Source organism: Colobus angolensis, unplaced genomic scaffold (genome assembly GCF_000951035.1).
Source record: "Colobus angolensis palliatus isolate OR3802 unplaced genomic scaffold, Cang.pa_1.0 Scaffold96, whole genome shotgun sequence".
Taxonomy (NCBI): domain Eukaryota; kingdom Metazoa; phylum Chordata; class Mammalia; order Primates; family Cercopithecidae; genus Colobus; species Colobus angolensis.
In genome coordinates this window covers 3041425-3063096 of record NW_012123598.1, presented here as the reverse complement: position 1 = coordinate 3063096, position 21672 = coordinate 3041425, and the positions used below count along the sequence as shown (strand labels likewise).

The following is a 21672-nucleotide window of genomic DNA, read 5'->3' as shown; positions in this document are numbered from 1 at the left end:
TACTATTTCTTTTTCTTTCTAGGAAGTGTTTTTTAAGGATCCTACTTCTAGTTGGGAGAACATTCTAAAGGGTCTTCTCCATTGCTTTTCTCCCCAAATTAATCCCGATTTGGCTTGCCTGTTCACATTTGCATGAGGAACTGAACTGTTGTTTTCATAGGGAAATGAGAGACTGTGTTTCCTCAGCTTAAAAAAGAAAGGGCATTTTGCTCCTGCCAGCCGGAATGTGGGAAGTGATGAGGGGGCTTTGGGAGTGTCTGGGGGGGTGGACCCCACCGTGATGTGAGTGGCCTACAGGGAACCCACAGCAAAATTAGTATTAAAAAGGTTTGTCCAGGAAGCACAGATGGGAGTTGGTCACTCCGCATTTTGAGCACTCCTGGAGGTGCTTAGACCTTCGGAGAGAAAAACTGACACACATGAAAGGGAAGAAATGACTCAGTGGTGAGACCCTGTGGAGTCCCACCCACAACCAGCACACTGTGGCCCACTGCACAAACCCCTAGGCCACAGCTCACTTCCTCCTTTAACAAAAGGAGAGGAGAGGAGGGGAGTGGAGAGGACAGGAGGGAAGAGGAGAGGAGGGGGGAAGAAAAGAGAAAAGAAAAAAGAAAAGAAAAGGAAAAGTGGGAAACAAATAATCTAAGAATGAGGAGAAAACAAGAAGAATGACCCCCTTGTAGGCACTCCATTGGTTTTATGGTGCCTCTACCTGCTGGAGTTTGTGTAAAACAAAAATATTATGGTCTTTGTGCACATTTACATCAAGGTAAGAGAGCCCTAATGACGGCTTGCAAACTATAGAGTTCCTAAGTTCTCTCTTTCTCTATTTTCTTTTCTGCTTGCTTTATATCTGCTGTTACTCTTCTACTGAGATAAAAACCACTGTCCAGATCCAAATTTGTTTTTGTAAACTGGTAAATTTATAGTAATATTTCATGGCTAGAGTTTTGAAGTAAAAGCTACTTGTGTGCGTGCGCGTGTGTGTGTGTGGTGTGTGTTTAAAAGCCTTTATGATAGATTTCTATAATCTTATGTTTAATTAGCAATGAACCCATTTTAATGTCCCTCTAACACACCAGACCTCTTCCTCTGTACTTTGAGATGTAAGTTTTGGTATCTGATTTTTTCTTCTAAAAATTGTTTCCTGTAATATGGAAATTTAGGGATATTTAGCTGATAGCTGCCTGGGGTAAGGAAACAGGTTACAAAGAGTTTGAAAGGGTTGGGTGCGGTGGCTCACACCTGTATTCCCAGCACTTTGGGAAGCTGAGGTAGGTGACTTATGTGAGGTCAGGAGTTCAAGACCAGCCTGGCCAACATGGTGAATCCCTGTCTCTACTAAAAACATAAAACTTAGCCAGGCAGTAGTGGCACACTCCTGTAATCCCAGCTACTTGGGAGACTGAGACAGGAGAATCGCTTGAGCATGGGAGATGGAGGTTGCAGTGAGCCGAGATCATGCCACTGCACTCCAGTCTGGGTGATAGAGTGAGACCTTGCCTCAAAAAAAAAAAGAGTTTGAAAGTTTGAGATAGAAAAAAAAAGAGGATTTTTGAATCTATAAGATGTACTTCTATCAGCATGCCTAATGCATCCATGTGTCTGTGTGTGGTATACATTATGTTTCACTACTAAAAATATACAAAAGAGCTCTAATTAATTGGCTTAAAGAAAATAAAAGTGCTTAAATCAAATACTTTATCAGAACAAAATGCATCTTCAAGTTCATCTGACTTAAGTAAAATCTTTAATAAATAAGCTGGCTTTAAAACTATTGGTAAAATAAGATTAGAAATGTCTTAAGAATTGTTAGCATTTTTGTTTGCATTTATTGCACAAGTGGTTTTGGGCTTATCCCTGCAGAATAGCATGAGATTTGCCACAAGGGTTATAAAACTACAAACCTGACTGGGCACGGTGGCTCACACCTGTAATCCCAGCACTTTGGGAGGCCGAGGTCGGTGGATCACCTGAGGTTGGGAGTTCAAGAGCAGCCTTACACACACAAAGCAAAATTATAAACCCAGCCCAAAACAGAATGATCTTTGCTTGTATAATTTTTAATAAAGAAGCCACGTAATATTGTTGGTTATGTGAAAACAGCTAACTATTGAGATATTGGTTAAAAAAAATCCTTATATTTAACCATAAGTTCCCCTACTTAAGTAAACACCTGAAATTCAAAGTTTATAACATTGGTTAACAGGGAATTACTTGAAGTGATGACTGTCACAGTGTTCATAAATAATCTAAGTAAACTATTAAATAAATTTATCAAGTAAATGCAATGGAATAAATGCTTATAAACAAACTTGTCACATAATTTAGAATCTAAAGTTATATTAAATAATAGATATTAATTGACTAGCTGGATAATTTATAATTTAAAAATTATAGGAAAACATTTTTTAAGAAACAATTCTTATTAAGAGATAAATATCTGTGTCTAATTCAGAGCTTACTTAAAAGTCATGTATAAAACAAGATAAATGGAACCAGGAAAGAAGAGAGATGTAAAGAAAGTTATAAATATAAACAGGAATTTTGGTAAAAAAAGATGAAAAGGAAAGTAATTTTACACAAGAAAGTGTCTTATGTAGTGAATTTTTGTCCTGAAATAAAATAACTGATAGTTCAAGAAAGAGGGATATTTAGGACAAAACAGGCAGTTTAAGCATGATGTAAATGGTCTCTGTAAGTCACAATAAGGTTAGTAAAAACACGACTTTTTTAAAAAAGAAAGGTTGTATAATATAGTTGATTATGATTAAGAAATAAATTATAATAGTCATTCTACAGATGGGTCTTTGATATTTAAAAAACACACACTGATACAAAACTAAATAATTGGTTAAAACAAGGTTTTACTAAAATGTTAACTTATTCTTAATGCAAAAAGTTTTTAATTTTAAAATTCTGTAATCTGTCTTTTTGAAATTCCTCTGATGAATATATCAAAGTTTGGCTCTTTCTCTTTTGAAAGGCCTTGGATGATAGCTCTCTCTTTCACCTTGTGTTGGCTTCTGTAACTTTTATTAATTATCTAAAGTAAGAGAGGAATTTTTGTTTAAAAACAGAAAAATGAAATATCTTTTAGAACTGCTCTTTCTATTCTGTATGCCTGTTATATCTCTATCTTCAGATGTGTTATCTGGATGTGATATTTCACTACCAAACTACATGAAAAAACTCATCAATTGTCTTTTTTTTTAAAAAAAGTAAGTGCTTATCAGATTGGCAGAGGCTAACTCAGATGCCTTTGAATTCACATAACTTTAATATTTAGTAAAATTAATTTGGTAAATTTAATCTTAAAACTCTCTCGAGTAATTTGCAATCTTACAGCTATGTTATGTTAAACCTCATTTTTTTTTCACTTGAAATTTGGGTTACTAAATTAAAATAGTAGGAGCATAAAATGTTTTTGGTGAAGTTTATAAAACACAAGGATATGGATTTTGCCAAAAAAGTAGGTTTTTTCTAGTTAGGAAACTATTTAAGAGTTGCTTTAAAATGAAGGAAAAATTACACAGATAAAAGAAAATAAAAAGAACAATTTAGCTAGGACAACAAAAGTTAACTCTGAGACCTGTGATTACCGAGAAGATACTTGATATGGAAGAAGGGCAAAAACAAGTAACTATTAAAACCAGAGGGTATAATGCAAAGGAATTGTTGCACTTTTTAGATTGTTATCAGTTTCTTAAAAAAAAAAAATCTACGTAGTAGATTGTAAAAAATAACCACTTTAAGGGCCAAATTCTTAATTTTAAATGTTTCAGAATTTAAGAGCTTGTTTGGGTTGATGCAGGACCCGTAGATCTCTATTAAGCAATCACTAATGAGTATATGTGACCTAAATGCACAGGAGATTATTCTGGAGAGAACAACCAGCTTAGTGGACCAGACAATGCCACTAAAAGGTCTGTTGGCCCTGAGAAGGGGACTAGCCAACTCCCCCTATAAAACACCAAATGCAGCACCCAGATGAAGCAGTGAATGTGCTTTGTATGCAAGCCATGTGGCATCTGTGTATATTTTTGTACTAGTAAATGCTGTTTTAGTTACTATAGCCTTACAGTATAATTGAAATCAGGTAATATGATGCCTCCTGGTTTGTTTTTTTTTTTTTTACAGAGAATTGTTTTAGCTATTCAGGCTCGTTTTTGGTTCCAAACAAATTTAAAAATTGCTTTCTCTCTAATTCTGTTAAAGAAATGAGATTTGTAATCTGATAGGAATTGTGTTGAATCTGTAGCATGCTTTGGGCAATATGGTCATTTTAACAATATTGATTCTTCCCATTTGTGAGCAAGGAATATTTTTCTGTTTGGTTGTGTTGCCTACAGTTCCTTTCATCAGCATTTTGTCATTCTCTGTGTAGAGGTGTTTCACCTCCTTGGTTAAATATACTCCTCAGTGTGTGTTTGTCTTTGTGTGTTCTTAATTTGGTTCTCAGCTTGAATGGTATTGATGTATAGAAAGGCTACTGATTTTTGTAGCTTGATTTTGTATCCAGAGACTTTACTGAAGTCACTTATCAAGTCTACGAGTCTTCTGGAAGAATCTTCTGGGTTTTCTTGGTATATGATCATGTCATCAGCACACACAGATAATTTCACTTTCTCTTTTCCAATGTGGATGCACTTTCTTTCTTTCTGTTGCCTGATTGCTCTGGCTAGGACTTCCAGTACTCTGTTGAATAGGAGTGGTGAGAGTGGACATCCTTGTCTTGTTCCATTTCTTGGGAAAATGCTTTCATTTCTCCCCATTCAATTTGATACTGGCTGTGGGTTTGTCATATAAGGCTCTTATTATTTTGGGGTATGTTTCTTTCATGCCTAGTCTGTTGAGGGATTTTATCATGAAGGGATATTATTGGACTTTACTGAATGCTTTATCTGCATCTATTGAGATGATTGTATGCTTTTTGTTCTTAGTTTATGTTTATGTCATGAGTCACCTTTATTGACTTTGCATATATTGAACCATCCTTTCCTCTCTGGAATCAAGTCAACTTGATCATGATGTATTATGTTTTTGATACACTGTTAGATTCCATTTGCTAGTATTTTCTTGAGGATTTTTGTACCTATGTTCCTCAGGTTTCTTGGCCTGTAGTTTTATTTTTCTGTTGGGTCCTTGTCTGATTTTGCTGTCAGGGTGATACTGGTTTCATAGAATGAGCTAGGAAAGAATCCCACCGCCTTGATTTTTTGGAAACTTTCAGTGTGATTGGCACAAGCTCTTCCTTGTATATATGGCAAATTTCAACTGTGAATCCATCTGTTCCTGGGCTTTTTTGCTGGAAGATGTTTAGTACTGATTCTTTTCTGTTACTTGTTACTGGTCTGTTTAGGGTTTCTATTTTTTGCCTGTGCGATCTTGGGAAGTCATGTATGTCTTGGAATTCATCCATTTCTCTAGGTTTTCTAGTTTATGTGCATAAAGCTGTTCAAAGTAGTCTCTGATGATCGTTTGTATTTCTGTGGTGTTGGTTGTACTGTCAACTTGATCATTTCTGATTGTACTTACTTAAATCTCCTTTTTTTGGTTAGTGTAGTCAGCCATCTCTCAATTTTATTTATACTTTCAAAAAACCAACATTCTCTTTCACTGATTCTTGGTAACGTTTTTGTCTCCGTCTCATTCTTTATCTGTCCTTTCTGAGTTTCCATTGTTTTCAGCATCCATCACTAGAGAGCTAGTGCGATCCTTCGGTGGCGCCACAATATTCAGATTTTTCACGGCGTCAGAATCCTTGCACGGATTCCTTCTCATCTGGAGAGGCTGCCACTTACTCTCTTTGAATTTAGTTTCATTTGGATGGGATTTCTTTTGCGCATTTTCCCTCCGGCCCCGCGGGGAGCGTGACTGCAGAGCCTGTTGGGAAGGGTCTTTTGGCTTTTTCCCACAGCCTTGGGCGCTTCTGCAGCAGGGTTTGTGTTGGGCTGTTCAGTTCAAATCGCAGGCCGGGAGCTGGTGCTTAAGGGTAAGAGCCACCCTCAGCACAAGCAGGTGCATATGGACCTGGTGTGTTTCCTGTGAGGTGCTGTCTGTCGTTTCAGGGGAAGGGCTGGACCGTGGAGTGTCTGGAGCCCTGAGCTTCCTGTTCCAACGGGGTGAGGGAACACAGCGGGGCAGAGCTGGGACCCCTGGTTTACCCATGAATATCCTAATGATGAGTGCAGGCATCAGTCCTGATGGACGTGGCTGGGGCAGCGCCTGGTGAAATGTCCTGAGGTCTCTGCGGGGGATGAAGGAGCTACATGAACTTCCAGTCCCACAGGGGACACTGTCTGTTTCCCTATCACACCCCTCCCTGCTCCAGGGCTCACGAGTCCCAGTGCAGACACACACTGCTGTCTCTCCCCAGGCCACGGTGTGGCTGGGAGCCGTGGGAAACGCCTGCCTTGCCATTCTCTCAAGGCATGGTTCCAAGGCAGAGCCTGCTCCCTCAGCCCAGTGCAGACCCTGAGCGGCTGTCTGTTGTCCAACGTGGTAGCTGCTTCATGTATTTGGGATGTGGGGGGTTCTGTGTCTCTGGATGGCAGAGTGGATGTCAGTTGTGGTGGTGTTGCTGGCTGGGTGGGCCCGACCTCAGGCCCTGGGGTGACTGGTCAGGTGCCAGCAGAGTAGGAAAGGGCAGGCGGTTCCTGGATTGCAGGCCCCAAGGTGGACGGCTGGACAGTGTGTGCGAGTCCTGTAGGGGCCTGACTGGGTTTCAGCTCTTCCAGGCTTCAGATGCTGGCTGTGATGGGGAGGGCTGGGCTGGTCCCCAGGTCACAATCAGAATTCTCAGGCGGGACAGGCAGAAGGCTCAGGTGTTGGAACCCGTGGGCAGATCACAGGCCTGTGGAGACTGGGCTCTCAGAAAGGCTGGGGGCTGCAGCTGAAATGGCCGGGTGGGGGCAGGGCGGCCGTGCTGTGGGCCTGTCACTAGGGAGGGCAGGGCCCCTTGGCTGGGGCACTGGAGACTGGCAGCTGTGGGGCACAGGGTCTGCTCACACTGCCCTCCTGAAGAAGTGGCACTCGGTTTTGCTGTTGGGGACATGCGAAAGTGCCAGTCTTCCCCACCCTCCTTAGGCCTGGGGCAGCCTAGGGGCAAAGGCAGAGGTGACTGCAAAGGGCTTGTCAGGGGCCTCTGAGCATTGGCCTTTCAGAGGGCACCAAGCCAGGGCCATGGTGTTCAGGTGGGTGCACTGAGGCCCTGCAGCTGGCAAGCCCCATTAGCAGGAAGGAAGCCCCATTAGCAGGACACAACAGAGGTGGGGAGCTGTGTGGTGCTCAGCTTGGCTGTTCCTGTGCCCCAGCTGTCATATTGATTCTGGGGCCCACAGAGGTGCCTGGCCTCCTCCCTCCCTGCTAAGGCAGTGGCAGCTGGACCCAGGCTGCTCAGGGATCAGAAGCCTGTGGGACTCCACGTGGGCTCCAGAGGCGCCTCTGCACCATCTCCAGGAACTCCCTGTGTGCCTCTGCAGGCCAAGGGGGGTCAGGGGCTCTCCTGTGACCAGAATTGTAAAGGGCCAAGGCAGGGGTGTGGATCCCAGGGGCCTCATACCCACTCACCCTTTCCCTTTGTTAAAGAGCCTCTCACTCACTCACCCCTTCCCCATGCTAGAGAATCTCTCACTGGCTCACCCCTTCCCCGTGTTAGGGAATCTCTCATCACTCACCCCTTCTCCGTGTTAGGAGCCTCTCCTGGCTCCCACCTTTTCTCTTCTCTTCTCTCTGTGTCCTCATGGTGCTCAGGTGAACCCCAGCGTCCTCTTGGAAGATCCACTTGACCTGCTGGTATTTACTCACCATTTTGGGTCCTCTTGGTGAGTAGGCAGACTCCAGCCCTCTCCATTCAGCCAACTGGAACCTCAACCCCCAGTCATTTTCTTGTCACTTTTTACTCTTGGGAAATCCAGTCCCAATGTGCTTGTCTTTCATTTGAGAATAGTTTTTATTTTCTCTAGTAATTTTGAAATTACTTTTAATCTATTCTAGGTAGCTTTTACTCTATCATAGTTAAGACATTAATTTTATTTATTAATTTGTTTGCTTTAAACTCATGTTCTTTCTCATTTCTATAAAAATGTCAACCATTTTCTTTGCAAGTATTTACTGACTAACATACTCATTTCCTTCATTCTGAAAGTGTGACACATAGATATCTGTTTCCTCTCCGTTCTGTTTCCTGTGCGCATTGTGTTTTCTATTTTATTCATTTCTAGTTTTTCTCTGATGACTAACGAAAAATTTAATTGATATTCCACACCAGTACAATGTTCATCATTTCAGCTGTGTCTTGTCCTTGATGCAATTATTTCTAAATGTGTTGATATGATTTACTATTTTTCACGTCACAATAGCTTCCTAATTCGTTTCTATAATTGCCTGTTTTTTCTGTAATGGGCGCTTTAATTTTTATTTCTCTTGGGTGGGGTTTTCTCCTATACATGTGATCTTCTATACAGTTTCTCCCAGAGCTCACTCAGGAATGAAAGCTGATGAGGAGCATTGCTGTAGCCACTTCTACCCTGCAGTGTCCATGCTTCCAAGCTTAGTATCATCTCTGTGTTGTGCCCCGCATGGTGGGGCCCATGTGAGTCTCACACTCATGTGTGAGAGATGCCCGGTCCAGCAATGATAAAATGAGTCTGTGTCATGCCCATCCGGGAAAGTGGCTTAGTGCTGAGTGTGGCTGGGGTCACTGAGCGGAGCTATCCCAGGGTCTGTCCACAAATACAGAAGAGGGGGAACCACAGTTTCTCTAGGGTCCCACGGTGTCCTACACTTTTTGCTTTGTTCTGAGAGAGAGACAAAGTGCCATGACTGCTCTGTGGGTTGGACAGATGCCTGTTTCCACCTGCAGGCTGGAACCCAAGCTGAGGTCTTGAGTATTCTTTTTTTTTTTTTTTTTTGAGACGGAGTCTCGCTCTGTCGCCCAGGCTGGAGTGCTGTGGCCAGATCTCAGCTCACTGCAAGCTCCGCCTCCCGGGTTCATGCCATTCTCCTGCCTCAGCCTCCCGGGTAGCTGGGACTACAGGCGCCACCACCTCGCCCGGCTAGTTTTTTTTGTAGTTTTTAGTAGAGACGGGGTTTCACCATGTTAGCCAGGATGGTCTCGATCTCCTGACCTCGTGATCCGCCCGTCTCGGCCTCCCAAAGTGCTGGGATTACAGGTTTGAGCCACCGCGCCCGGCCCGGTCTTGAGTATTTTTGATAAAGCACTTTAGGTTGTTTCTAGAAAACACTGAAAAATTAACCCTTTTGCTAATGATGTAGAAACAAGTCCTCCCCTCAACCAAATTCCTGAAACTCTCAAGTTAAACTTCGTAACCCAATCCCTTCACTGCAGACACCTAATAGAAAAGTCACAGGTGCAAGGATGAGATGACTTTGGTCAAACTCATACCCCACAGGGCCAGAAAGGCCTGAAGGAGAGGACGCTCATGCTTCCAGGTCTCAGATGAGAACTGTTTCTAAGGACTTTTAAAAAAACCCACAAGAAACTCTTTCATGTCCTTCACCCATCTCCTGCTTTGACAAGGTTTATCACTAGATATTCTTTAGGACGTCAGGAATTCAGATAAGACGCTCTCGAGAGAACATTTTCCCAGCAACGACATCTCCTGCAGTGGACTGACAGCAGCTCTGGCTTTGAACTTCTGGAATCAGGGAACTGTGTCTCTAAGCAGCTCTGTCAGCCTCTCCTTTGTTGCTGATAAGAACCTCCTTTACCTCTCTATGTACAGAGAGCTCTCTCTAAGGTGTTTTTCCTCTACTCTTACAACAATCATCAACAATCATCAACACAGAAGACTTGCAGGATCAGATGTGCGGGGTTTTTTCCCAAACCCAGTAGCTTAGACATCAGCTGGGATGTCTAAGTCAGTTCTGACGCTGTCTACCCAGAGACAGTCCTAGATCCCACAGATTGAAGGCTCAGTCCCCAAGACTGCCCTCCACACCGTTGCCAAATCCAGACCTCCAACCGACTTCAAGTTGGGGTGCCCATGACCCCCTCTTTGGGTTTAATTTGCTGTAGCAGCTCACGGAACTCAGGGAGACATGGACATTTCCTGGTTGAATACAAAGCACACTGCAGAGGACACAGATAAAGAGACACATAGGAGGAGGCATGGGGGAAGGGGCATGGGACTTCCATGCCCTCCCTGGGTGCCACCCTCCAGGAACCACTGCATGCTCAGTCATCCAGAAACTCATGAAACCCAGTCCTCTTGGACTTTTATGGAAGTTTCATGATGTCAGCATTTCTTCCCACAAGGAACAGGGTGAGACCGTCTTCTGGGAGGGTCTTAAGATCCACCATCAGAAAGGCAGGGAACATTAGATCCTTGCCTTGAGCAGGTGAAGGAAGGGCAGGAGGAGGTCAGAGGCCTCCCCTGAGGCCCAACACAGCCAATGTTATAACAAAAGACTGTAACAAGGGCTATGGGAGTTACAAGCAAGGAACCGCGGGTGAAAACCGGTATATATCCCAATATCACACTTCCCTCTCTGGACGCACTGTGTCTTGCCATGCCATGCACTCCAGATTGTAATCCTTGCTTCTCATTCTCAAATACACGCAAAATCCAGGCAACCCTGGAGCAAGGCAACCTTGAGTTCCTGGGGTCTCTTATATACACACTTTTTCCAACCAAACAGGGATCAAACTATGGCATTTGTGAGAAGCAAAACCTGCGTGTATGAACAGCAAACTTTTCCTATATGCAGGTCAAGCAGAGACAACATCGAGGTTGGAGTATGGGCAGATTTGGGTACATGTAGAAGGTACTGAAACGAATTGCCCGTGTATCCCAAACAACAATTGTACTGCGAGATAATATTCTCTAGGGTTTTTTGTTTGTTTGTTTGGTTGGTTGGTTGGTTAAAGCTTTGTGTAGAACACCCAGTGCCTCCTTGTCCATCTCAGGAACATACTTCTATGTGGAAGCACATCCTTGAGGTGCACAAGCAGACGCTGGGCAAGGAGACAAGAACGTCTCACTATACAGAAGTCTCCCTAATAAATGCTCTATGCACACCCTGGTGTTCAGTGCTTCTTTCTTTGGAATCCCAGCAGCTCTATCACTGGACGGTTGGGTGCACTTCCTTGAGGTGACTCCCCTGGGTTGCTTAGGGTCCACTCCAGCCTCAGGTGTGGCTGGAGGACGCAGCCTCCCACCTTCATCTGGAGCCCTGAGCCCCCCTCTGTCATTGCAGATCCCAAGGTTCCTCTCCCGGCTCCACTCAGTGGTGGAAACCTCCACCCTAATGACCCCTCGATGGTCCCGCTACCCTGTGGCATCTCATCTCTGGCCTCTGTTCTTTCTTGTGGATCCGTCTACCCTTGGGAACTTCCATACCTCTTTTTCTGCACATGACCTTGATTCTCTGGGTATTTCAGAAGTGCCTGATGTACGCTTCTCCATTAGGGTCAGGGGCGACATCATGAGTGGACGCATCAACCAACCAACACCAAGATCCTCTCATGTCCCAGACACCTCAGATCTTACCCTGGTCTGGAAATGAAGCACAAATGAGCCCCTCCCAATGTCCCAGGCACCACTGACCCCACAACCACGGAGACGAGTGGGATTTGTGAAAACTGTTACAAAGGAAAAGACTGAGGCTCAGAGATGGTTCGATACCGCCCGAGGTCACACAGGCAGTGGATGATAACCGATCATTGAATAAATATCAGCTCCCTCCCCCACTCCCCAAATCAAAGCTCAAACATAAGTCATTGTTCCAGAAATGCTGAGCAGGAATGGAGGTGCAGATGGACGGCCAAGGGCACAGGGGCACTAAAGAGGAAGGAAAGACTCAGAGGTTTGTTCCCAGCTGGGTGGGGCTCGACGCTGTAGCAAAAAAGTTTTAAAAAGGGGAAGTTGAGAAGGGGACTATTTGGTTGCAAGAAAATTCACAATCCAGTGCCAAGAAAGAAGTCAACTTTTCTTCCCCTATTTCCCTGCATTTCTCCTCTGTGCTCACTGCCACACGCAGCTCAGCCTGGACGGCACAGCCAGATGTGAGATGCGTCTCTGCTGATCTGAGTCTGCCTGCAGCATGGACCTCTGTCTTCCCTGAAGCATCTCCAGGGCTGGAGAGAGAACTGGCAAGGTAAGGACCCCGCAACCTTGTGCTGATGGACAGGCTGAAGGAGGGAGGGAGACCTTGGGGGAGACTGTGAAGGGGAAGCCTCCGCTACCCTCATCTGGAAGGACAGACACAGGAAGCAGCAGTTCTATCTACTGCTACATCCCGGCTCTCAGTGAGACGAGGCTAAACCAGACAGACAGTGGCTGGGGGTCGGGAAAGGCCCCATTTCTGTCTGAAATGTCTGCAGAGGGCCCGGTGCCTGCCCCAACCTCAGCCCTAAAGGAATGACAGCCAGGCTCCTGGGGAGGGCAGTTCCACTTCCTGTGTGGCTGCAGATGACAAAACCCCATGACAAGAAGGACCCAGCTTCCGAGTGGCCACACCTGTGTGTCTCTGTCCTGCCAGTACCAAGGGCTCATCCATCTGCAGAGCGGGGCAGTGGGAGGAGACACCATGACCCCCATCCTCATGGTCCTGATCTGTCTCGGTGAGATTTGAAGAGGGAGGGGAGATTCTAACCTAGGAGGGACCTCACCCCACAGCCAAACTCTGGTCCATAAGGGGACCCCAGGGGCTCACAAAGATCCCAGGGTGGGGAGGACCTGCTCAGGCTTCAGGGGCAAATCTCTCACAGGGAACTCTCTTCCAGGGCTGAGTCTGGGTCCCAGGATCCATGTGCAGGCAGGTGAGTCTGTCCCCAGCTGTCCCAGGTCCCTCCTCCTCACTGGGGACAAGGGGCCTCCTCCATGCAGCCGGGGATGGGGAATAGCAGATCTGGGCTGACTGATGGGGGCATGTGGAGGGTCCTGCAGCCAAGACCTGAGATCTGTTGAGTGGGAAATGACTTAGAATCCGATCTCTGATTTCCTTCCAGGGACCGTTCCCAAGCCCACTCTCCGGGCTGAGCCAGGGTCTGTGATCAGCGAGGGGAGTCCTGTGACCCTCAGGTGTCAGGGGAGCCGTCAGGTTCAGGAGTACCATCTATATAGAGAAAAAAAACTATCATCCTGGGTTAGACAGATACAACAAAAGCTTGTCAAGAAGGGCTATTTCCCCATTGCATCTATCACCTCGGAACACGCAGGGCAGTATCGCTGTCAGTATTACAGCCACCGTTGGTGGTCAGAGCCCAGCGACCCCCTGGAGCTGGTGGTGACAGGTGAGAGGACTCAGGGGTCCCAGCCCCAGGCTCTGCCCTCAGGAAGGGAGTCGGCTCTCAGGGGCATCTCCCTCTCACATCCCAGCCCTGGGGATGATGTGGGAAGTGGGAGACTATTTAACATGGTGCCTCCTTCTCTCCCAGGAGCCTACAGCAAACCCACCCTCTCAGCCCTGCCCAGCCCTGTGGTGACCTCAGGAGGGAACGTGACCCTCCAGTGTGTCTCACAGGTGGCATTTGATGGCTTCATTCTGTGTAAGGAAGGAGAAGATGAACACCCACAACGCCTGAACTCCCAGTCCCGTGCCCGTGGGTGGCCCCACGCCGTCTTCTCCGTGGGCCCCGTGAGCCCAAGTCGCAGGTGGTTGTACCGGTGCTACGGTTATGTCTTGAGCACTCCCTATGTGTGGTCTTTACCCAGCGATCTCCTGGAGCTCCTGGTCCCAGGTGAGAAATTCACAGCATTGCCTGGAGTTCCCTGAGTCTCCGGGCAGGTGGGGAGGAGCCGCGTCTCAGGGCAGCGCCAGGTGGGACGATGTTGGGACGAGAGGGCTCAGGGCTCCTGGGGTCAGAGACACAGGAAGATCAGCAGTGGTGAGGCCCAAGGGGAGAGGGAGGGTTTGTGGGGAAGCCTGAGGGTCGCTCCTGGAAACCGTGACCACCTTTTCCCAGGTGTTTCTAAGAAGCCATCACTCTCAGTGCAGCCGGGTCCTGTCGTGGCCTCTGGGGAGAGCCTGACCCTCCAGTGTGGCTCTGATGCCGGCTACGACAGATTCGTTTTATACAAGGAGGGAGAAGGTGACTTCCTCCAGCGCCCTGGCCAGCAGCCCCAGGCTGGGCTCTCCCAGGCCAGCTTCACTCTGGGCCCTGTGAGGGGCCCCCATGGGGGCCAGTACAGATGCTCCGGTGCACACAACCTCTCCTCCGAATGGTCGGCCCCCAGTGACCCCCTGGACATCCTGATCGCAGGTGAGGAGCCCAGCGGGTTCAGTCAGGGACCCAGGCTCTGCTCAGGCCCTGCCGGGGGAACCCAGGTAGTGATGGCCAGGATGAGGGGTGGGAGCCCCAAGGGAGTGAGAGACAGACAGAGACAGGGGATGGGAGGAGGGGGAGACTCAGAGAAAATAGAGACAGAGACTGAGGGTCCCAGATAGAAGCCTGGGGAGGCGTCAGCTCAGAACAAGGTGGGGCAGCCCCTCACCCATCCTTCTTCTCTCCAGGACAGGTCCATGGCACACCCTTCCTCTCAGTGCAGCCGGGCCCCACGGTGGTCTCAGGAGAGAACGTGACCCTGCTCTGTCAGTCCTCGTGGCAGTTCCATGCTTTCCTTCTGACCCAGGCGGGAGCAGCTGATGCCCACCTCCATCTAAGATCGATGCACAAATATCCTAAGTACCAGGCTGAATTCCCCATGAGTCCTGTGACCTCAGCCCACGCGGGGACCTACAGGTGCTATGGCTCACACAGCTCCAAACCCTACCTGCTGACTCACTCCAGTGATCCTCTGCAGCTGGTGGTCTCAGGTGAGGGTCCGGACCCTGTCTTCTCTGAGCCCAAAGGCTCAGCTCAGGCCTTGCCCCCAGGAGAGCTCTGGGCTGGGATGGAGTGAACGGGGGTGCGATGGGGGTCTCTGCCAGAGGGAGACTCACCCGTCAGAGGGGAGGAGGACAACGGCTCCCCCGAAGGCATGCCCACCCTCAGCGGCCTCGCTAGCATCATGAACAGGAGAGGTGGGTGGAGGGAGAGGCTGGGGAGACCACAGCCCCCATGTAGAGAAATTTGGTTTGAGGTGGAGACTTCAGGGAAGCCCCAGCTCCTCTGCCTTCTCTCATTCTTTAACCCAGGACCCTCCGGAGGCCCCAGCTCCCCCACAACAGGCCCCACCTCCACATGTGGTAAGTCACTGAGGCTTCTGGACTCAGAGGGAGAACGGCCTCCCCCAGGGCAGCCCTGAGTCTCCCAGAGAATCCCATTCCCCTCAAGGACTCAGGCATGGGCTTCCCTCCAGGGAGCTGGGCAGAGCCAGAGGAGGGGCCACAGGCTCCCAGGGGCTCTGAAGCTGGGCCGGTGAGGGGCGGGGTCGAGGCAGAGGGAGGTGTTGGGGCCCAGCCTGGGGGAGGAGCAGCCGGGCTGACGTGGGGGGCAGGGCAGCCCCAGCCCTCACCTCCCTGTCCTGACCCAGCAGGCCCTGAGGACCAGCCCCTCAACCCCACGGGGTCAGACCCCCAGAGTGGTGAGTGGGGGCTCTGAGTGGGAGGTGGGCGGGGTCCTGGGGAGGCAGGGGTGGGCTCTGTCCTAGGTTCAGGCTCCTCTGGAGATGGTGACGTGGACAGGCCCCTCCCCTGCCTGGGCCTCAGTTTCTCCAGGTGTAAAGGAGAGAGGCCTGTGGGTGGGAACGTTCCTTTCAGCTCTGACTCCCAGCTGTGACCTCCTGGGAGAGGAGGCCTCCCAGGGAAGCCTCCCAGACCTGATTCCGCAGGGGCCTGTCCTGTCCCAGCTGCAGCAGTGACGGTGACCTGGGGCAGGGGAGGGGAGCAGCGCCGTGGTTCAGGACAGTCAGGCTCTTTCCCTGCAGCTCCAGGGCGAGGCTCTGGTGCTGGGAACAAGGGCTGCAGGTCAGACTCCCGGGTTCCCTTCCCAGCTCTGCCGCTTCCTGGCTGGGGTCCTGGGGCAGGCGATTCCCCTGTCTGAGCCTCAGTTTTCCATCTGTAAGGTGGGTGGGTGTTTCCATTCCATGCTGTAGGACTGTTGTGGGGGTTGGAGGTGGTGAACAGAGGTCCAGCACACAGTAGGCGCTCATTTCAATGACATCACCCCCATTTCTGATGTCATCATGCTCAAGGTCTGGGAAGGCACCTAGGGGTTGTGACCGGCGTCTTGGTGGCCTTCGTCCTGCTGCTCTTCCTCCTCCTCCTCCTCTTCCTCGTCCTCCGACATCGAGGTCAGGGCAAACGCTGGACATCGGGTGAGTAGGGAAGGGGGCACCCCATGGGCCGACCAAGGGTGGGCTCAGGGCACCAGCCAAAGAGAATCCAAACCACTGGGCAAATGCAGCTTTGAGGAACTGTTCCAGCATTTCTCACCAGGCAAATGGAAAAAGCACTTAATGTCAGTCCCATCTACAAATGTAAATTGTCCTTCCGGCTCTGTCCATCTCATGGGGCATTTGGAACATGGAGGCAGGAGTGTTTTCAGGTTTCTTTCCTTACCTTCGAGCTGTGTGGGGGGGACAGGGGGCTCCGATGTTCCCAGGGCTGAGGCTCTGTCCTTCTTCCCCCAGCCCAGAGAAAGGCTGATTTCCAACATCCCGCAGCGGCTGTGGAGGCAGAGCCAAGGAACAGGGGCCTGCCGAGGAGGTAATTCTGCCCGAAGACCCCAGACTCCCACCGGCCCCCGTACACTGCCCCTAAAGCTCCCGTTCCTCCCCCAGGTCCAGTCCAGCTGCGGACACCCAGGAAGAAAACCTCTGTGAGTGACAGGAAGAGGCGACCAGTCAGGAGGAGATGGGGGAGGCGACCAGCCAGGAGGAGATGGGGGAGGTGACCAGCCAGGAGGAGATCGGGGCGGCGACCAGCCCGAAGGGAAATGGGGGCCCCAAAGTTTCTGTGGCAAAGGGGAAAGGGACACAGGCTGGAAAGGGTCTGGGGCTCAGGGTGAGATGATCTCACCCCACACTGTGGGACCTCGGGGACATCGCAGCCCCTCCCTGCATCGCAGTGGCCCCATCTGGGAGCTGGGCAGGGGCCGGCAGGACTGAGAGGTCCCAGGGAAGCTTCCCAGGAGACAAACCCCTTGCTCTGGCCCAACAGATGCTGCCGTGAAAGACCCACAGCCTGAGGACGGGGTGGAGCTGGACAGTCGGGTGAGACCCCGCCCCTGTCCCGGGCACCAAAGGCCTCCCGGTCCCAGATCTAATCCTGCAGGACTTCTCTGTCCTCTTCCCCCGGCTCTCAGCATCATCACGGTGGACCCCTCCTTGTCCAGCACGCTGCCTCGTGCCTGCTGTGACCTCACTCTCTCCTGCTGTCCTGGGACCTCGCGGGGCTCCTCCCGGGTCCCCTTCCCGCTCCTCCTCCTCTGTTTGGCCGTCTGGTTGTTAGAGCGCTCCCCAGGCCTCAGGAGGATGGGGAAATAAATGAACCACCCCGGTCCCCTGGGCTCCCCTTCATTCATTCATCCGGCGAGTGTTCCCAGGGAGCTCACTGTGGATCGGGCTCCCTGTGGGAGCTGCAGACACAGCAGGGAGCAAAGCCGCCCCCCCCCCGCCCCCGCGCCTCCGGAGCTCACCTCGTGGTGGGAGACAAAATGCAAATAAATGCACCGTGTGCAGCAGTGCAACGTGCTGTAAGAAACATAAACCAGGGAAAGGGCAGAGAGTGTGGGGCAGTGGGGCCAGTGTGAATGTAGGGGGAGGGCTGTCTGCTCAGCTGTCATCTGAGAAGCCTGGACGGAGGGGGCCACAGGATCCTCTAATGGAGGAGCCCCTGCAGGCAGAGGAAACAGTCCTGCAAAGGCCCCGAGGCAGCAGCGAGCTCTTGCAGGAAGGCCGTGTGAGGCTGCAGCCAAATGGGCAAGGTCAGAGTGAGGCGGAGAGGCCAGAACCGCAGGGAGGGAGACGCCAGACCCTCCACGGCCTTAGGGCGTCCCTGAGATTCCATCAGGAAAGGGATGCAATTGGATCACCTGGGAACAGTGGGGAAAATTGACTCCAGGAGTCACCCCCCACCACTGTCTTTCTCTAGCAGAGACCACACGATGAAGACCCCCAGACAGTGACATATGCCCTGGTGAAACACTCCAGACCTAGGAGAGAAATGGCCTCTCCTCCCTCCCCACTGTCTGAGGAATTCCTGGACACAAAGGACACACAGGCGGAAGAGGACAGGCAGATGGACACTGAGGTGAGTCCTTTCCTCTCCAGGCCCCCAGCCCTCCCCCACCCCCACCACGCTCCTTCCCTCTCACTCTCCCCCACTGCAGGCTGCTGCACCTGAAGACCCCCAGGATGTGACCTACGCCCAGCTGCAGAGCTTGACCCTCAGACAGGAGGCAACTGAGCCTCCTCCATCCCAGGAAAGGGAACCTTCAGCTGAATCCAGCGTCTACGCCACCCTGGCCATCCACTAGCCCAGAGGGGAACCAGGCCCCACATTCCAGGGAGTCTGGAACGCATGGGAATTGCCCCCAGTGGACACCATTGGACCCCAGCCAGCCTGGACCCACACCAGGAGACGCTGGGAACTTTTAGGGGTCAGTCAGTTCTGCAGTATAAATAACTAACATCTACACATTTTTGAAATAAAACAACAGACTTGTCAATAATCATTGAAGTCACTGAGAAAACTAAAAGTCAGAAAGTGCATTGAACTGAATCACAATGTAAATATTACACATCAGACGATGAAATTGGAAAACTACAAGCCACGAATGAATGAATTAGAAAAGAAAAAAAAAGGAGGAAATGAATGATCTTGGCTTTCCTATTAGACATTTAGGGCCGGGCACGGTGAGTCACGCCTGTCATTCCAGCACTTTGGGAGGCCGAGGCGGGCAGATAATGAGGTCAGAAGATCGAGACCATCTTGACCAACATGGTGAAACCCTGTCTCTCCTAAAAATACAAAAATTAGCTGGGTGTGGTGGTGGGCGCGCCTGTAATCCCAGCTATTCGGGAGGCTGAGGCAGGAGAATCGCTTGAACCAGGGAGTCAGAGGTTGCAGTGAGCCAAGATCGCACCACTGCTCTCCTGCCTGGCGACAGAGGGAGACTCCATCTCAAAAAAAAAAAAAAAGAAAAAAGTAAAGAAATCTAGAAGAAGAATAACAAATTATTCCCAATGAAGGCATAAGAAAGGGAATAATAATAATAATAAGAGGAGTTGTTCATGAGGAAAAACCAAAGCTTGAAAATTCAACAAAGCCAGTGAAGCTCATTCTTGAAAACATTAATTGCACTCACGAATCCTAACTACAATGAGAAAGAAAGAGCAGGCACGCATTTCCACACAGGAGTGAGCGAGCAGACAGCCCTAGAGATCCCACATATGTTTTCAAAAACTAACAACAGAACAGGCGGCAAACCTATGCCAATATACCAGAAAATGCAGATTAAATAGATGAAGTATTCCAAACTGGAGTTTACGTAATGAACATAAGAGTCATCAGAGAATCTGACCCATTTTAGATGTGTGTGTTTGTGTGTGTGTGTATATGTGTGTGTGTGTGTGTGTGTGTGTGTGAAAAACACTGTAATAAAAATGTTCCCGTGGTGTAAACTCCAGTTTACGAAGCTTCATTGGTGATTTCTTACAAATACTGACACACTAATGAAACGCACAAACACACCCAGAGCATCACAAATGTTTCTTGAGAATAGAATAAGAGGCAATGTGCCCAGGTGCGGTGGCTCACACCTGTAATTTCAACACATTGGGAGGCAGAAGTGGCAGATTACTTGAGGCCGGGAGTTCGAGACTAGCCTGTCCAACATGGCAAACCCATCTCTACTAAAAAAAAAAAAAATTAGCTGGACGTGGTGGCGCACGCTGCAATCCCAGCTACTGGGGAAGCAGAGGCAGGAGAATCATTTGATCCCGGGAGGGGGAGCTTGCAGTGAGCTGAGATACCGCCCCTGCACTCCAGCCTGGGCAACAGAGCCAGACTCTGTCTCAAAAAATTAAAAAAAAAAAAAAAAGTCATCATATATAGAATGGAATTTTCCATTCTATAAAAGGCATGTTTTAAACTACGTTTTTTTTTTTGTTTCAAAATAATAATTATTTTATTTTACTTTAATGTTTTACTTTATTTTAGTTGGCAATTTAAAATTTGCCGCCTGTTCTGTTGTTAGTTTTTGAAAACATATGTGGGATCTCTAGGGCTGTCTGCTCGCTCACTCCTGTGTGGAAATGCATGCCTGCTCTTTCCTTCTCTTGCTCATTGTAGTTAGGATTCGCGAGTGCGATTAATGTTTTCAAGAATGAGCTTCACTGCCTTTGTTTTATTTTAATATATCCTGTGAAATTTTAATATGCCCTGTGAAATCGCTAGGTCAAGCTAATTAACATCTGTAACATCACATAGTTACCTTTCTGTTAAGAGAACATTTAAAATCTACTTTCTTACCAATGTTCTCATATACAATCCATTGTGAGCAACTGTAGTCACCCTGTAGTCACCGTATTATACAATAGATCTGCTAAATTCACTCCTCCTGTCTAACTGAAACGCGGTATCCTTCGATGCAGCTCTCTGATTCCACCCCCGCCCCCTCAGCTCCCAGAAACTACCTTCGACTCTACTTCCATGAGTTGAACTGGGGCAATCCACACGTAAGTGAGATCAGGCAGCAGGTGTCTTCCTGTGCTTTCTTTACTCCACGCAGCGTGATGTCCTCTAGGCTCATCCATATCACAAATGAAACGATTTCTTTCTTCTAGAAGGCTGCGTAGTGTTTCGCTGTGGATACACTGAGCACTACCTGTTCTGTATCCGTTCGCCTGCTGATGGACACTTGGGCGGGTTCCATGTCTTGGTTATGGTGACTAAAGCTGTCATGAATCTGGGAGGGCGGGCATCTCTTCAACGTCCTGATGTCGTTTCCTTTAGATACGCACCCAGCAGTGAAATTGTGTTGCAACATAGGGCAGTTCTGATCGTTAACTTCTGAAAAACATCTATGGTATTTTTGCGGTCATTGTACTCATTTACATTACCACTAGCAGAGTGCAAGTATTCCATTTTTTCCACATTCTCGCCAACACTTGCTACTCTACTCTTTTTCATAGTAACCATCCTAACAGATGTGAGGCTATAGCTTCTTGAAGTTTATATGTATGTAAGTATGTACATATATGTATATATACAAATGTATGTATTCATACATATACATCCACACATACATATGTACATATGTGCAGATACGTATGTATATATATATGCATGTGTATGTGTATGTATAGATGTATACATATGTATACACGTGTATGTGTAAAAAGTGAAATTTTGCAGTGAGCTATCACTTCACAGCTGCTAGATTGCCTATTCTCAAAATGGTGAAGGATCAGTGTTGGTGAGCATGGGGAGAAAAGAAAATCCTTACACACCATTGGTGGACATGTAAACTAATACAGCCATTTTAGAAAACAGTATGGAAGCTCCTCAAAAAACTAACCGTGCAACCACCGTATAATCCAGCAAGCCCACTGCTGGGTGTATGCCCAGAGGAAATGAAATCGGCCAGAGAAGAGATGTTCACACTCCTGAGTTCATTGCAGCACTTTTCACAATTTCCAAGTTTCACAAACAATTCTTTATTCTTGAATAAGGTTTCATTTCTCCAGCCTGGGTGATGAAACGAGTCTCTGTCTCACAAAAAACAAAAACAAAACCCCACAATTCAGCCTAGGATAC

At 48.5% G+C, this 21672-nt stretch overlaps 1 protein-coding gene across 5 annotated transcripts; it reads left to right on the top strand.

Annotated features, from left to right (window-relative positions):
* Nucleotides 1-606: 606 nt before the first annotated feature.
* LOC105504881 (leukocyte immunoglobulin-like receptor subfamily B member 1) lies at nt 607-19040 on the top strand. Of its 5 annotated transcripts, XM_011932505.1 has the most exons (16): nt 607-769; nt 12007-12123; nt 12508-12589; nt 12752-12787; nt 12977-13261; nt 13406-13708; nt 13934-14230; nt 14482-14784; nt 15106-15153; nt 15444-15494; nt 16104-16226; nt 16542-16617; nt 16692-16729; nt 17071-17123; nt 18007-18162; nt 18242-19040. In XM_011932505.1, the coding sequence occupies exons 3-16, from the start codon at nt 12556-12558 to the stop codon at nt 18386-18388; spliced, it is 1950 nt and encodes a 649-aa protein (XP_011787895.1). In that variant the 5' UTR covers nt 607-769; nt 12007-12123; nt 12508-12555; the 3' UTR covers nt 18389-19040. The 5 variants fall into 5 exon arrangements, 4 of the variants coding, with proteins under 4 accessions (XP_011787895.1, XP_011787894.1, XP_011787893.1 ...); XM_011932504.1 differs by lacking the exon at nt 607-769 and having other exon boundaries at nt 11900-12123; nt 18004-18162; XM_011932503.1 differs by lacking the exon at nt 607-769 and having other exon boundaries at nt 11900-12123; nt 15106-15156.
* The last annotated feature ends 2632 nt before the right edge of the window (nt 19041-21672 follow it).